Below are 14120 nucleotides of genomic sequence, written 5' to 3'. Positions count from 1 at the left end.
TTAACAACCTAACAAAGATGATAATTGACTATTTGTCATTTCTCACATCTGTGTTCGTTGCTTGCTTTTACAAACCTTTCAGGTTCATCTAAGTTTATAATCCTAGTGGCAGCCGACTTTATGCCTACTAGACTGTAAGTCTGTAATTCTCAAATATCAACTTTTTACTTTTAACCTTTTCTTTGTCAAATTTAATGTCCTCCTACCATACATGCCGGGATATGGTTACCAAAAGACTGGTTGCTTCAATCTTCTGTGTCCAGGATTTATACAAGTTAGCTCCGGTGTGCCTCCAGGCTTCGAGCTACCCATTTCCGCTTATACGGTTGAATAATATGAGTTCAAATCTCAGTTTTACTTTATTAAAGGAGGTCATGAGTTCAAATCTCATGAACGATGATTGCTGAATGAGAAATAGTAAAAAGAACAGATCATGTAAGTCTTTTAATTTGTCTTTTGATACATTGAGATGAGATTAATCAAACCGTAACATATTCTAATCTTAATCTATTTCGCTTAGCCTAGAAAACCCATTGTGTGTTAAGTACTAGTTTAATTGTAAAAAATGTTCCCTTTTTTTGTTTTCCTTTTTCTTAACGTGTATATAATTACCTTTTGATACAGGATCGGGCAACAGGGAATTGGTGGTTCATGTTTGAAGACAAATACATTGGCTACTGGCAAAAACCAAATATTCATCAGCTTAAAACAAGGGGCGTCTTGTTTTTCATGGGGAGGAGAGGTTTACAGCCAACCAACATACCTAAGCCCTCCCATGGGAAGTGGCCATTTTCCAAAAGAGGGTTATGAGAAGGCTGTCTATATCACTCAGATCAAAGTAGTTATCAATGAATCTGCAGGTTATGGTGATCCTCCAGTAGATCCTCGCCGTCTAAAAATCTCTGCTGCTAAACCCTATTGCTATAATGTCATATAGCATGTAGGGAAGGCACCCTTGAGAATAATTTGAATGGTTTTTCTATTGTAAGTGTAACATTTTCTGCTCTATTGAGAATAATGTCATTTTCTTGTGGTAAATTCCCTTGGGTGGTGAAGACGAAACTGTGGTGTTTGGGCAACTTATGGTAAATTGCGGATGAACAAAATGGAAGCCCAAAATACCCAACCCACAGGGGAAAGAAAAAGCGCAAACTAAAACAGAAACTGGCTTTACAAACCAAAAACGAAGGAAGAAAAAAAAAAAAAAACAAGAATAAAAAGACAACAAAATAACAAAGGGGAATTTTTATTCCCAAAGCAATGGGAAAAGAATACCCAAGGGATTTCAAGGTTTTATTATTCTGCCTTCGTTTGGAAAGCATATATACATAAAAATACCAGACGGGTATAACACGAATAAAATATGTACGTTTATTATTAGAAAATTTTCCTAAAAATACATGGTGAAAAATTCAGCTATTATATAAAAAATTCATTTATGTATTTTAATTTTGTTATTTGTGGTCAATTTTTAATAAAATGCGAAAAAATACAAACAAAATATGAGAATAATACATTTATTATTGTAAAATATTCGAAAAAACATATTTGTGAAAAATATGTATGTGTAATTAATTAGTATTTATTAAGTAATTTATAAAATTAATTACAATACTTCAATACTAATTATTCATTAAATAAATAATAAATAATATAATTAAATAAGGGCTAAGATATTACTTAATAGAAAATATTAAACTAAACGAACTAATTTTGAATAAAAAATAAAAAACAAAGTCCACAAAAGAATTTAAAAATAGTTAATTACTATTTATTAAGTAATTTATGAAATTAGTAAAATATTTAAATACTAATTATCCACTAAATAAAAAATAATTAAAACATAATTACTAATTAAAGTAATTATAAAAAAAGACTAAAATATTACTTAATTACAAAAAAGAAAACCAATTTGTGCAGTATAGCCGTGCGGCTATACGTACGCATATAATACGCAAATTTAGTACATTCCAAAATATGTGTTTACCAGAGATGAAAAATGCAATTTGATCATATCTACCGTGAGCAGATGTTTCTGCTGATGCTTTGTCTGCTAGGAGCATCAATTTTGATACTGAAATTCATCTTTTTGAGACGGCTCCTGACTCCCTGAAGGATATTTTGTATGCTGATGCCATGGGTGTGTCCAGGCATCGTTTTGTTGCTGTTTAGGTTTTGTTGTGCTGGGCTTTTAGCCCCCAATGTTACACCCAAAAAAAAAAAAAAAAAAAAAAAAGCAATTTGATAGACGATAAAAGTACTCAAAGACCCACTTCCCGCCAAACCTTGCAAAAACCCTAATTTTCCTTTTTTTGTCGCGTTCCTTAAACCCTACGCTCCAATGTAAAGCACAGCCACTCACACTCAATCCCCAAAAACCCTCACCTCCCCGTAAACCCTAGCCACCTCTCACGACCGCTGCCACCACCACCAAAACCCCATGGACCCAAAAGCCGTGAAATCGGAGCTCGTCCTGATTCTCGATTATGGCTCCCAATACACCCACCTCATCACCCGCCGAATTCGATCCCTCTCCGTCTTCTCCCTCTGCATCTCCGGCACTAGCTCTCTCAAATCCATCACCGACCTTAACCCTAAGGTCGTCATCCTCTCCGGCGGGCCCCATTCGGTCCACACCCCAGACTCGCCGAGCTTCCCTGCCGGATTCGTCGAGTGGGCCGAGGCCAATGGAGTCTTTGTCCTCGGTGTGTGCTATGGGCTTCAGCTGATAGTGCAGAGGCTTGGCGGGGAAGTTAGGGTTGGGGAGAAGCAGGAGTATGGGAGGATGGAGATTGAGGTGGAGATAAATTCTGGACTTTTTGGGTCCAAGAAAGTTGGGGATAAGCAGGTGGTTTGGATGAGCCATGGCGATGAGGTGGCGAAACTGCCTGATGGTTTCCAGGTCGTGGGGCGGAGCCAGCAGGGATCGGTGGCTGCAATTGAAAGTCCGAGTAGGAGGTTCTATGGGTTGCAATACCACCCGGAGGTAATTGGGTTTGGTTTGGATTTTTGGATTTTGTTGTGGTTTAGTTGATTTTTGGATAACTGGATGTGGGTTTTATTAAATTTGGTGTCTGATGTTGCTTATTAGTGGTAAATTAAATTTAGAGTTTTTTCTCTTTTAGATTTTGAAATTAGTTATACAGGTTGTACTCAATTTTGTATAAGCAAATGGTTCAGTTTAGGTATGTTTTTGAATTGGGTTGTAGTGATTTGGTTCTTGATGGGAATGGCTATGTTTGTCATGGCGTAGCATAAAAATAACTTACCTCATTAATTATCTTTGCTTTTATTTTTTGTTCATGTGTTCTGATTTCTGATGCAATGTTTTTTAAGTTGCTTCAAATGACTTGACTTTCATTTACAACATACATTGTTGTTGGTTCTGTTTGAAACTTTGCCACCTTCTGGGTTAGAATGTGATTGAAAAATAAGTGTTAGAGGAATTGCTCTATGCATGAAATGTCTATTTCCTTTCTTGTTTGTACTTGCGTTTGAAAATGTTGTTAGTCGATCAAAATTTGAAATGTTATTGGCATTTAAAATTTGCTTCAGTCAATGAAATTTGAAAATCCTGTGTAGGTGACACATTCGCCGGAAGGGATGGAGACACTTCGATACTTTTTATTTGATATTTGTAAAGTCAGTGCAGGGTGGAGTATGGAAAACGTATTGGATGAAGAAATAAAAGTCATTAAAAGCACAGTAGGGACTGAAGATCATGTCATATGCGCGTTATCAGGAGGTGTCGATTCCACAGTTGCAGCAACTCTTGTTCATAAGGCAATTGGTGATAGGCTTCATTGTATCTTTGTTGACAATGGTTTATTGAGGTGAGAGAGCGAGCAAAATGGAGAGGTTAACATTTTGTGTATGTTGTAGACTTCAATTGTATATTTCGTGTTTACCTAATAGAAATTTCTTCTTCATGCAGATATAAGGAGAGAGAACGTGTAATGGAAACCTTTGAAAGAGATCTTCATTTGCCTGTTACTTGTGTGGATGCCACTGATCAATTTCTTAGTGAGCTTAAAGGTGTTGTTGATCCTGAGAAGAAAAGGAAAATAATTGGAAAGGAGTTCATTAGCATTTTTGATGCTTTTGCAAATGATTTGGAGAAAAAATTAGGGAGGAAACCTTCTTATTTGGTCCAAGGGACACTGTATCCAGATGTGATTGAATCTTGCCCACCACCTGGAAGTGGAAGGACACACTCCCACACAATCAAGAGCCATCATAATGTTGGTGGGCTTCCCAAGGACATGAAATTGAAGCTCATTGAGCCTCTTAAGCTTCTATTCAAGGATGAGGTGTCATCTTCTACCTTCCTACTATGTTGCATATAGTATGCATTAATCTTCCTTTGGTAGTGTGCTGATTATTGACTTGTCCATTTTTTCCCCGACACATAAAGGTTCGGCAATTAGGGAGGATCTTGGATGTCCCCCAGGGATTTCTAAAGCGCCATCCATTTCCTGGGCCCGGCCTTGCAGTACGAGTCTTGGGTGATGTGACTACAGGCAATGCCTTGGATGTCCTCCGCCAGGTAAATTTGTTTTTATCCATGAGTTGAAGTCTTGACCATCTTGGTTTTCTAATATTTGTATGTCACGTTTTTATTTATTTTTTCTTTTCAGGTTGATGAGATATTCATACAATCAATCAAAGATGCTGGGTTGTATGATGAAATCTGGCAAGCTTTTGCGGTGTTTTTGCCTGTAAGATCAGTTGGGGTTCAGGGTGATCAAAGAACACATTCTCATGTTGTTGCTCTCAGAGCTGTTACAAGTCAAGATGGGATGACAGCTGATTGGTATGCCTTCATCTGTGCTGCATATTCTGTTATTTATTTTCTATTACCTTTATGTTGGTTGTTGGGTATATGCTAAGTAGTTAGGCATGTTAACATCACTTGTTGATGCCATAAGCTCCTTGATAATGTGGCGCCACTTTGAAAATTTCAGGTACTATTTCGAACATAAGTTCCTTGATGATGTATCACGAAAGATCTGCAATAGCGTACGGGGTGTAAACCGAGTAGTTCAAGACATTACGTCGAAGCCTCCCTCCACAATTGAGTGGGAATGATGTCTTGTTCATTCGATGTTTCTAGCTGCACTTGTTGTGAAGTTAAGTAGTCTTCAGAAAGTTTTGATTGTTTTGAATGGAGATTTGAACGGTAATTCCATAAGCATTTATATGTAAACATCATGATTATAAATCATATTTCTTTTTGGTGATGGTTTTGGAAGTCTTCTTGTTCAATGAATTTTGACTTTAGGGGGTAATAATAGATAGCCTTTTTTTATGTAAAAATTGAGCCAGGTAGAGTTGATGGAATTAGGTCATGCTGAGATCACTTAATGAGTCTAGAATTCAATCCGCTATGAATGGGTTTGTCCCAAAAAATTAATTTAGTACGGTTAAATTTAAACTTTGTGCACAATGTTTAGTGGGTGTTGCTCTCATTTCTTGTCTACTTTATTGTGTTCATAGTGGGGGGGTGGTGGGGTGGTTGTGCCTTCGGAAATTATGACAGTCCAATGCAGAAATGGGTGCACCAACCTTAGCAATAGAAACTCTGAGGAATTGTCTTTGGTTAAAAAGAGATCCTAAGATGAAAGATTTGAGCAAATGGTGTAACTAGTCCATGATCTACATGATAATCTATCATCATTTCTTTGAGGGCGACCATTGAAAATTATATGCACAGAGAACAGTTGTTGCCCAACTTTGAAAAGAAGATCAGACAGGCCACTTTGGACTTTGGCTTTTAAATCCACCAAGTAAAAACAAAAACCTCTTAATACGTTTAATCACAAGAAGAGCTATGATTAACCTCGTCATTTAGGCTGCAGCTTATGAAGGGTCCCAAGGGTCAAATCTACCATGTCTTGAATTGTGAATTTTAACCCCTATGATTATTTATGATTATCTTTCTTAATAATCCGATTTCTTTTTCTTTTTAAAAGAAAGATGAAATGGGAAGACGGGATTCGAACTCTGGTCTTGAGGGTGAAAAATTAGTATTTAAAATTATAAACTCCCATTTTTATAAACCGGTTTTCAAAGATGAGTTCTAACCATAGATTTGATACATTGTGAGTGTCAAGTATTTACTAACTTTATAAAAAAATTTGAAAGATGAGTTCTAACCATAATGGGAATTTTTTTACTCACTTATGAAATTGTGATTTGTCTGAACAATGATTCCTTATAGAGAAGAAGCCAAGTATTAGTAAGTGCACCTCTTACGGCAGCTAAGCGGTTGTCATTTTATTTAAGATTAGATGCTCTCTGCCATGTGATAAAAAAAAGGTCCTTTGTTACAAAATGACAAATACTTTGTTATTTTATGTAAAAAATTGAGTAGCTGCAGAATTTTTATGTTGGTAACTTTGTTTGTCAATTGTCAGCCTTTTGTACTTTATTTATTGTCTACAATATCAAAGTTTTACCTATCTCCCTTCCTTTTTGACCATCCAAATGATGCCAAGATGTGAGAAAACCCACTCCTGATGACTAAAGTGAAACTTGAAGCCTGGTCTCCTACATTTGCTCAGTCTGATGACACGTATCCAATGCCCTTGTGTGAACAAAATCAAGTTGCAGACATGCATAAAAGTCACAGCTCTTATAATTTTCCTCAATTTAAAGACTTGTTGCAGAATCCAATTATGACCGAGAGAAAAGACATCTTGAGAGAAAGACTTCCATAAAACGTGCTATTCCCATTGCAACTAAATCTTTCTCGTTTAGTGCACATGGCCTCATCTCTCAATTCTTGGTAGGAGTAGTGTTGATAAATAACAGAAAACCTTGAGCACATTACATTTACATTTACTTTTTTGCCAACTGTAATTTCTTCCAAGTCTTTGTGTTGCACAGTTGCCAAATTCCAACCCAATTGGATTATGACCTTAAGCAATGTTATGTTGGCAACTACTTGTTTTTGTAATAATCTGTTTGATTTCTTATTGAACTGACAGATTTTAGAGGCCTCCTTGAGTTGTTTTCAAAGTACATCTTACTGAATGTAAGTAATACTGTATCATGAACTCAAAGTTATGGCCTATAGGTCAGGTTTTGTTAGGTACAGAAACGCATATCAAAATATTTGAAGAAAATTGTGCATTTAACAAAAGTTTAATTCCTGTTGCTAGACTACTTACCTGCAGGAAAAATCCTCAACAGACTCATTTTTCTTACAGCGAAAATCTACAGAACCTTTCAACGTTACACGATTGTACAATGACAGACTTTGAGAGAGCAAATAACCCTCTAAGCATCACTAAGAGAACAAGCATCAACAGCTTCTGGCGATTCGCTGAAGTGCTTGCTGGATTGTCCCTGCTGAAGCGACAGTTGACCCCTTGAACTGCAAATTAAGAAAATACCAATGATCAGTTACTTGTAATAGGCATCTGGGAACTCAAATGTGTCACATGATAGGGAAGGGGCTCATCCCTAATGCCATTTCTCTTAAAAGCAAGAAATGAAAGATCATATTCCTCACGTAACTATAATTTCCTACCCTGGATTTAATAGTGACGGAAAGAATCCCATCTGCTGTGGATGATTGAACTGAGTGAGTATCTAATTGGAGACGGCTTGTGGCATCCATGATCTCTAGCAACACTCCTTCCCTCCAAGGAAATTTCATCTCAATTAGAACATCCTTGTTGTTCATATTCACTGTTATATTATCACTTGAACCGTGCTTTGATACAACATAACTGATTTCTGGCTCCGTTTCATCAATGTCACTGGCCTTTCTCTTGTAAACTAATGGCTTCTTCCCATTACTAATTTTGGTGTTGCAACAGTTGTCAGATGTTCTCTCAATAGTATCTTGGATTTTCCTCTTTATTTTGGCTTCTAAATCTGACGGCTCCTGGCAGGATTCCAACTCTTCAACTCTTTTCTCAAGATCTTTCAAATATTCTATTGCATCATCTAATATGGATACTTTGTCATCCTGTCCAAACAAAGTGGAAAAACATTTTACTTTGCAGTTAAGGTCAATAACCAAATATCAGGAAATGGAGTTTACCTACCTTGCTAATCGAGGGGACCATCGATTTTAAAACGCAAAATCTTTCATTTAGTTTTTCCCTTCGCCTTCTCTCAGATAATGCATGATTCATACCAATTTCATCAGCCTCTGGTCTCCAAACTCCATTTCTATTACTGTTATCTTCTGGGGACTCGAGCACACAATCAACATGCATCCGAGGAACTTCAAACAAAATCTGCTTCAATAATTTTTGCGGGCTTCCACCTCTTTGTTTCCGGCATTTTACAAATCCTCCTCTCTTCCAACTGACAAAGCTAGATTCCTGATGACAATTTTGGAAGTTTGGGCCCAAAATCAATTGGTGTGAGCCCTTTAAAAGGGCAGAAAGAACACTCTGATACTGCAAGTCAGTGCCTTGGGGACCTAAAGAGGTCAGTTTTGTGCTATTGCGCTCTTTAAGATCATGCAGGCAATGGTCACTTGCCTTTTCAGCCTTAGGACCCAAGAGAACCTTTTCAGGATATACAAAAGTTTGAGATATACAGTCACTGGAATCCATAGAATGATGTACAAAATTACTGAACTCATCATCCATAAATTGCCAGCTTTGCACTTGAGAAGCTCCCCCATTCATCCCTTCAACCATGAATGAATCGTCAGCTGGTTGATTGAGCCCCAAACCATTTGAACTGTTATTAGGTGAAGTTACATTCATTTCTTCACATCCTACAACAGGAATTAATTTGGCGTCCATAACATCATGATCAAGCACAGTGCAGGCAAGATTATTGTCATTTCTTGTGCTTCCTACACTAGGATTGGTTTTCTTGGAAGCTATGGGATATGGAACCTCCAAGAAAGATGTTTTAACATGCTGAATGAGATCAGGGTCCTCCATAACCTTCAAAAATAATGTGAAAAGTACATAGTGGATCAGAATTCGAAGAAATATGAACTTCTAATTGAAAATACTGAAGCAGCGTTCTAAAAACCTACCAACTCAGTCACACCCAGCTCAATCACACCTCCCAAAAATGGAAAGCATACCACAGTCTGGAAGGCAAAACAAGAGAAACATATTTAGTTTTGAGAGAGAGATTTTTGTACATTGCCTATGCCCATAATTACAAAATAGAATTGTATTTTCTAAAGGAAAACTTGTATTGACAGTTCAAAGTCTGTTGTGTCTGAAACTGTGACAACATGTACCAGCAAGAATTATTCTTTGCTTTGATTGGAACTGCTTTTCTCGACCCTAATGACGCAGGGTTAAGCCAGTTCATGACAAAACATTGTTTTTATTGATTGCGTTAAAACCTCAGCATATAATTTCGTACATTGCTGAGACTTGGGAACTTATACTTTTAAATATAGGTGGATGAATAAGTATTCGTACCTGAATGGAGGCGCTCTGAGGGTGTCAGTTGTTACAAATCCAGGCATCAAAAGAAAACCAAACAGATAACAGATGTTTTAGTATCTTTTGAGCAAACTACCCAATTAACATGAACACGAATTCAGTCAGTGATACTTCTTATGTAAACCAAGAAACAGCAAGCTACCTTTGCCAGGAGAGAGCGAGTAAACACTTTACTATCAGCATAGTGAGCATTGCATAGCCAGATAGGTTGACCATTTGCTAATGTTCGTCCTGGCAACCTGAAAAGAGTTTGGGGGAGAATTCATGTAAGTTATATGAAGACAAGAACACAGAATGAACTTTGGGGTTATCATGTTGTGTTTTTTACATTCCAAGAAATTTACAGTGCATCACATCTAACAAAAGAGAAATCTCCTCCTTTCAAGCTTTAACTTCTAAAGTAGAATTCATGTAAGTTATATCGCAAATTGTTGATCATAATATCAGAAAGGCCTTAAGCTGCTATTTGAGTAAGAAGAATTGTGAGGAAAGAATTACCCTTGTCCAACGTTGAAGACGAATGACATGCAAACTAGGTAATACCACTCCGTATCAGCTAGATCTTCAGGTGATAATGATGCCGAAGGCCTTCTAGCTTGTGGACTTGCTTCACCAGCCGAGAGGGACTCGTAAAGTTCTCTCAATTGTTCACTCCTTTGCAATCCCATTTGGTCAGCATTAAGTTCTATGGCTTGAACTGTTTTTCTTGTCTTGATATCCCCATTGTAGTATCCATCACCCCACTCCAACACCCTGTAAAGTAAACGATACAATCGATAATGTAGACAATGACAATGCCATAAGATCTTAGGAGATTTATATTTCAAACAATGAAAAATGACTACTTTTCCCTCATCTAATACTAATAGAATGTCATAGAAAGCGTGAAACACTTCAATTTTTGTCATCTTAATGTGAAGATTAGTCCAATTAGTGAATCATCATCACTCTCATTGGCAGAATTTCCAAATGTTGCGGATAATGCAGGAACTCATAAGAGTTTTTTGAACCCAAGAGAGGAAGGATGGGGGACAAACAACCATGCTAAGGTGAAACTTTCCCTTTGAACCCAACACGTGCAGAATCCAGACAGCCACCCAATATAGAAATGGGAATCTTAAGCGCTCCAAGTTGCAGAATATTAGAAATTGAAAGCACACAACAACAACAAAAGGTTTTTCTGGGAAATTTTGAATAAAAGTTTCGACTTTTTTTTTTTTAATTTTTTTTTATTATGAGAAAATACATAGTTAAAATTCAACTAACCCAAGTTGAGCAAAGATGAAAATATCAGTACCCTGGTTGTCTTGCTGAAATCGACCAGAAGATTGCATAGCTCCATTCGATGCTTCTCACAGCAAGAGCAAGCTGTTTTCTCAGGTTCTCTGGCACCCGGTCCTGGTTCTGAAGCCTAGTAGCCATATTCAAGCCAAAAAGCAAGCGCCACTCAATCAACCCAGATGCAGATAAAGTCTTGATTATTCACTTCCCAGCACCAGAACCAAATCTTGGTTTCTGTTTTTTTATTAAAATATTCCCTCAGAAAAGCTAAAAGTGCTGGTGTTTTAGCTCAAATTCATGGAGGTGCTGCTTAACACTGAAAACCCAGATGGGTTTGACTCACAACTGCTACTGGTTTCTGAACAACAAGGAACTGGGACTCAAAACCAGCAGCATGGTCTTGCTGAAAGAGAGAGAAGCTCAAGCTGGGAAATTTCAGAGAAAATTTGGCTCTAAAATGCGAAGTATTATTATCAAAATACAAAGCCTGGTTAATAGAGAGAGTAAGGGCCTTCACTGGACCAATAGTAAAAGACTTTCCAGTTTTGTACAGAATCACAACACTCACTTTCATGAAAGAAAGAATAACATAAAAAAGAAAAAAGAAAAAAGAAAAACAGAAGAAGGAATGAAATAATATGTTATGTTATTTGCAACCTAACAATAAGTTGCTTCAGTTTTTGCTCTAAAAAGAGCTACAAGCTCCCTGTTATAGAAAACCAAGAAGAACAGAGCTCTTTTAATGGTGGCAAGAGGTGGGGGCAACACCAGCACTTTGGAGCTTTTGACACAAACATAAAATACAAATTAAAAGCACCATCACCAATTAATGATCTGGGTTTTTCTGATCAACCCCCCCAAAACTGAAACACTTTGGGCCTACAAACAAGAACCAAAACCAACCTTCCCACAGTGGGTTCTCAAATTTTCACCCCAAGAAAAACCCAAAAACCAGCTCAAAATCACCAAACTTGTAAAAATGGGAAACAGCTAGGAGCAGTAAAGTTACTTTAAACAGAAAAGAAGCCTTAATGTAGTGGTGTGTGGATTTCACTTCCACATATTTCTGGAAAAAGTCTCCCAATTTCACTGCAGTAGTTCCATTTATTTGTGAGGAACCAAAAAAAGCTTTATACAAATTAATGGTAGAGTGGCGAAAGAATCTCTTGGACAAAATAAATTTTTTGACCCAAATACTATGGAAATGCAGAGAGAAAAGAGACGTGGTACACCAACACTTGTCACCCAAACAAGTTCAAACAGTCGCTGCTAGCAGCCGTCGTGTGTGCTTTAATGGAAGACTACTAAGTTCGCTAGAACATATGTACTCTTCATTCTGTATTTGAGTTTAAATCTCTATTTCGTAATTTAGATTAGATTCAAATGTAATATTATTTATATAAAAAGAAATCAAGACTAATTAATGTCTCCCAAGCTTTTGTTTTTAATTGTTAATCTTTATCCATTTTAAGATAAATAAAATATTGTTCATGCTACATCCACACCACTTAAAATGGACCAATGCTAGAGTCTAAAATAATTAAAAATTAATAAAATACCACTATCCAGATAAATTACATAAATTAAATTTATTTATAATATTAATACTTCTTAAATAGAGAAATATGGAAGACATTATGGATTAAAAAATAATTTACTTGTGTCTTATTTTGTAGAGTGTCTAAAAAAAATACATATTGTAAGGATGGTGGAGAGATCCAAATTATTGTTCTTGTGAATATTTAATAAACACTATGGTTTTCATAATTAGGCTTTATAGAGGGGGTGTGTATGAAGCAAATGTTGGTGTATTGAAAAACATAATTTAATAAATAAATACATTTATAAAATAAAAATAAAAAACATAAATTAAGTTCGGGTAGAGTTTGTTTCCAAATTTGCCCTTTGTTTTCAAACATGTGATGAACACGACGGCTTCAAATCTTTTATTTCACAACAAGTCAACTTCTCGGCTTGGCTTGGCTGGCTCCCTTAAACGATGCTTGGCTAAAATGAAATGAAATGAATCTTTTCTAAATAACCCTCCAGAATATAGAGTTTTGAATAATAGCATTCTTTTTTAAAAAGCTTTAATCGTAGACAAAATTTGACTTATACATATCAACACATCCACGTTTAGAAAATGAACGATTCAAATAATGACCCAAAGTCAATGGAATAACATTTTCAAATATGAACAATTTGGTGTCTCAAATATCTTTATTATGATAGCAAAATTCTCAAATAGTCACGATTGTCTCATTATTTCAAAGACAAACGGTACAAATACAAATAAAGTATTAATATTATGTCGATTTTGTTTGATCTGTTTCAAAACTTCGATACAGTAATAGCGGTATTCAAGATCATTCCCCTGGAATATTTTGCCTAGCAAGAAGACGCAGCCAATTATACAGTAAATTACTAGTGATGTACTTGTGACACCAAATCTGTGTTCTTGATTTGATTCCTTGGTATATTACGTCTACATGTTTTGCCTTTTTTATGTCAATCAGTTTTCATGTGCTGCTTGGTTGTAGCTTCACTTCACAACTTGCATGCATTATTGATATTGGCGAATCCCAATACCCTCTCTTTAATCATCTGCTCTCTGAGTTTTACTGCTCAAATGGTACACCTTTCTTTATCCCAAAATGAAACTATTTTTTCTTGAATGATACCTGTTGTTGAGATGCAATGAGTTTCTGAAACTGTCGGTGGACGGGAAGATTACAACCTGAACGTCCAAACCCTAAAACCACTTAATAATGCACGGAAAAGATTTCAAAATCATTTAAATTGTTCGACCAAATTCTGGACATGGGGTTTCACAAGTTGTCACAACACATCATGCCTCACATCATGGAGATGGAACAAGTTTTGATGAGAAGATATATCTACCATCATTAGATTCATTACGATCTAGTTTCCTTTCCCTAATGATTATAAAAACACCATCAAGCTCACTTTACAAAAAGAAGAAGAAAAAAAAAAACCCCCCACCACACGAAACACCTTGTCTAATCATGTCAGAACTCAAAACAGAAAACAAATGAAAAATGTAATAAAATACAAAAAAAAAAAAAAAAATTAACGTGCAAGCCCGGATGCCTAGCTTTCAGCTTTGTTTTCTCTCTTATCTTAATTTTCACGTGCATATTTTCGACATTAATGTGCAAACAGCAGAGACAGCAGAGTTAGGTGATGCCCTGAATATGCATTAATATGATTTTTCCTTTGCGACAGCTTTGCAGGTATTAGGTAAATATGCTGTTCATTCATCCACTGGCAGATACATGAATTTAATAACGGATGTGCAATTTTGAAATACTAAAAATTCTTTATAGATTGAACATCTAAATTTTTTTATTTGGATTGAACATCGGAGTTCGATTTGTCTCT

At 36.3% G+C, this 14120-nt stretch overlaps 2 protein-coding genes across 2 annotated transcripts; one reads left to right on the top strand and one right to left on the bottom strand.

Annotated features, from left to right (window-relative positions):
• Window positions 1-2283: 2283 nt before the first annotated feature.
• On the top strand, window positions 2284-5251 carry LOC117629322 (GMP synthase [glutamine-hydrolyzing]). The gene is made up of 6 exons (XM_034361872.1): window positions 2284-2986; window positions 3583-3833; window positions 3935-4310; window positions 4415-4546; window positions 4638-4813; window positions 4965-5251. The coding sequence occupies exons 1-6, from the start codon at window positions 2441-2443 to the stop codon at window positions 5086-5088; spliced, it is 1605 nt and encodes a 534-aa protein (XP_034217763.1). The 5' UTR covers window positions 2284-2440; the 3' UTR covers window positions 5089-5251.
• A 1855-nt stretch (window positions 5252-7106) lies between these two features.
• LOC117628088 (transcription factor EGL1-like) lies at window positions 7107-12007 on the bottom strand. Its single transcript, XM_034360453.1, has 8 exons — window positions 10735-12007; window positions 9936-10190; window positions 9580-9676; window positions 9414-9428; window positions 9014-9070; window positions 8058-8918; window positions 7535-7978; window positions 7107-7378 (listed from the first exon to the last, which is right to left on the bottom strand). The coding sequence occupies exons 1-8, from the start codon at window positions 10857-10859 to the stop codon at window positions 7307-7309; spliced, it is 1926 nt and encodes a 641-aa protein (XP_034216344.1). The 5' UTR covers window positions 10860-12007; the 3' UTR covers window positions 7107-7306.
• Window positions 12008-14120: the final 2113 nt, after the last annotated feature.

This window comes from Prunus dulcis, chromosome 5, assembly GCF_902201215.1.
Source record: "Prunus dulcis chromosome 5, ALMONDv2, whole genome shotgun sequence".
Classification (NCBI taxonomy): domain Eukaryota; kingdom Viridiplantae; phylum Streptophyta; class Magnoliopsida; order Rosales; family Rosaceae; genus Prunus; species Prunus dulcis.
Note: the sequence above shows the minus strand (reverse complement) of the source record. Positions and strands in the feature narration are given on the sequence as shown.

Bases quoted from the DNA above. Each gene is read 5' to 3' on its own strand.
- LOC117629322 (XM_034361872.1), top strand. From the start codon at position 2,441: ATGGACCCAAAAGCCGTGAAATCGGAGCTCGTCCTGATTCTCGATTAT. The intron at 3,834-3,934 runs GTGAGAGAGCGA...TTCTTCATGCAG, and splicing joins GTTGACAATGGTTTATTGAG to ATATAAGGAGAGAGAACGTG. The intron at 4,311-4,414 runs GTGTCATCTTCT...CGACACATAAAG, and splicing joins AGCTTCTATTCAAGGATGAG to GTTCGGCAATTAGGGAGGAT.
- LOC117628088 (XM_034360453.1), bottom strand. From the start codon at position 10,859: ATGGCTACTAGGCTTCAGAACCAGGACCGGGTGCCAGAGAACCTGAGA. The intron at 10,191-10,734 runs GTACTGATATTT...TTTACTTTACAG, and splicing joins ATTTCAGCAAGACAACCAGG to GGTGTTGGAGTGGGGTGATG. The intron at 9,677-9,935 runs GTAATTCTTTCC...AACTCTTTTCAG, and splicing joins GTCTTCAACGTTGGACAAGG to GTTGCCAGGACGAACATTAG.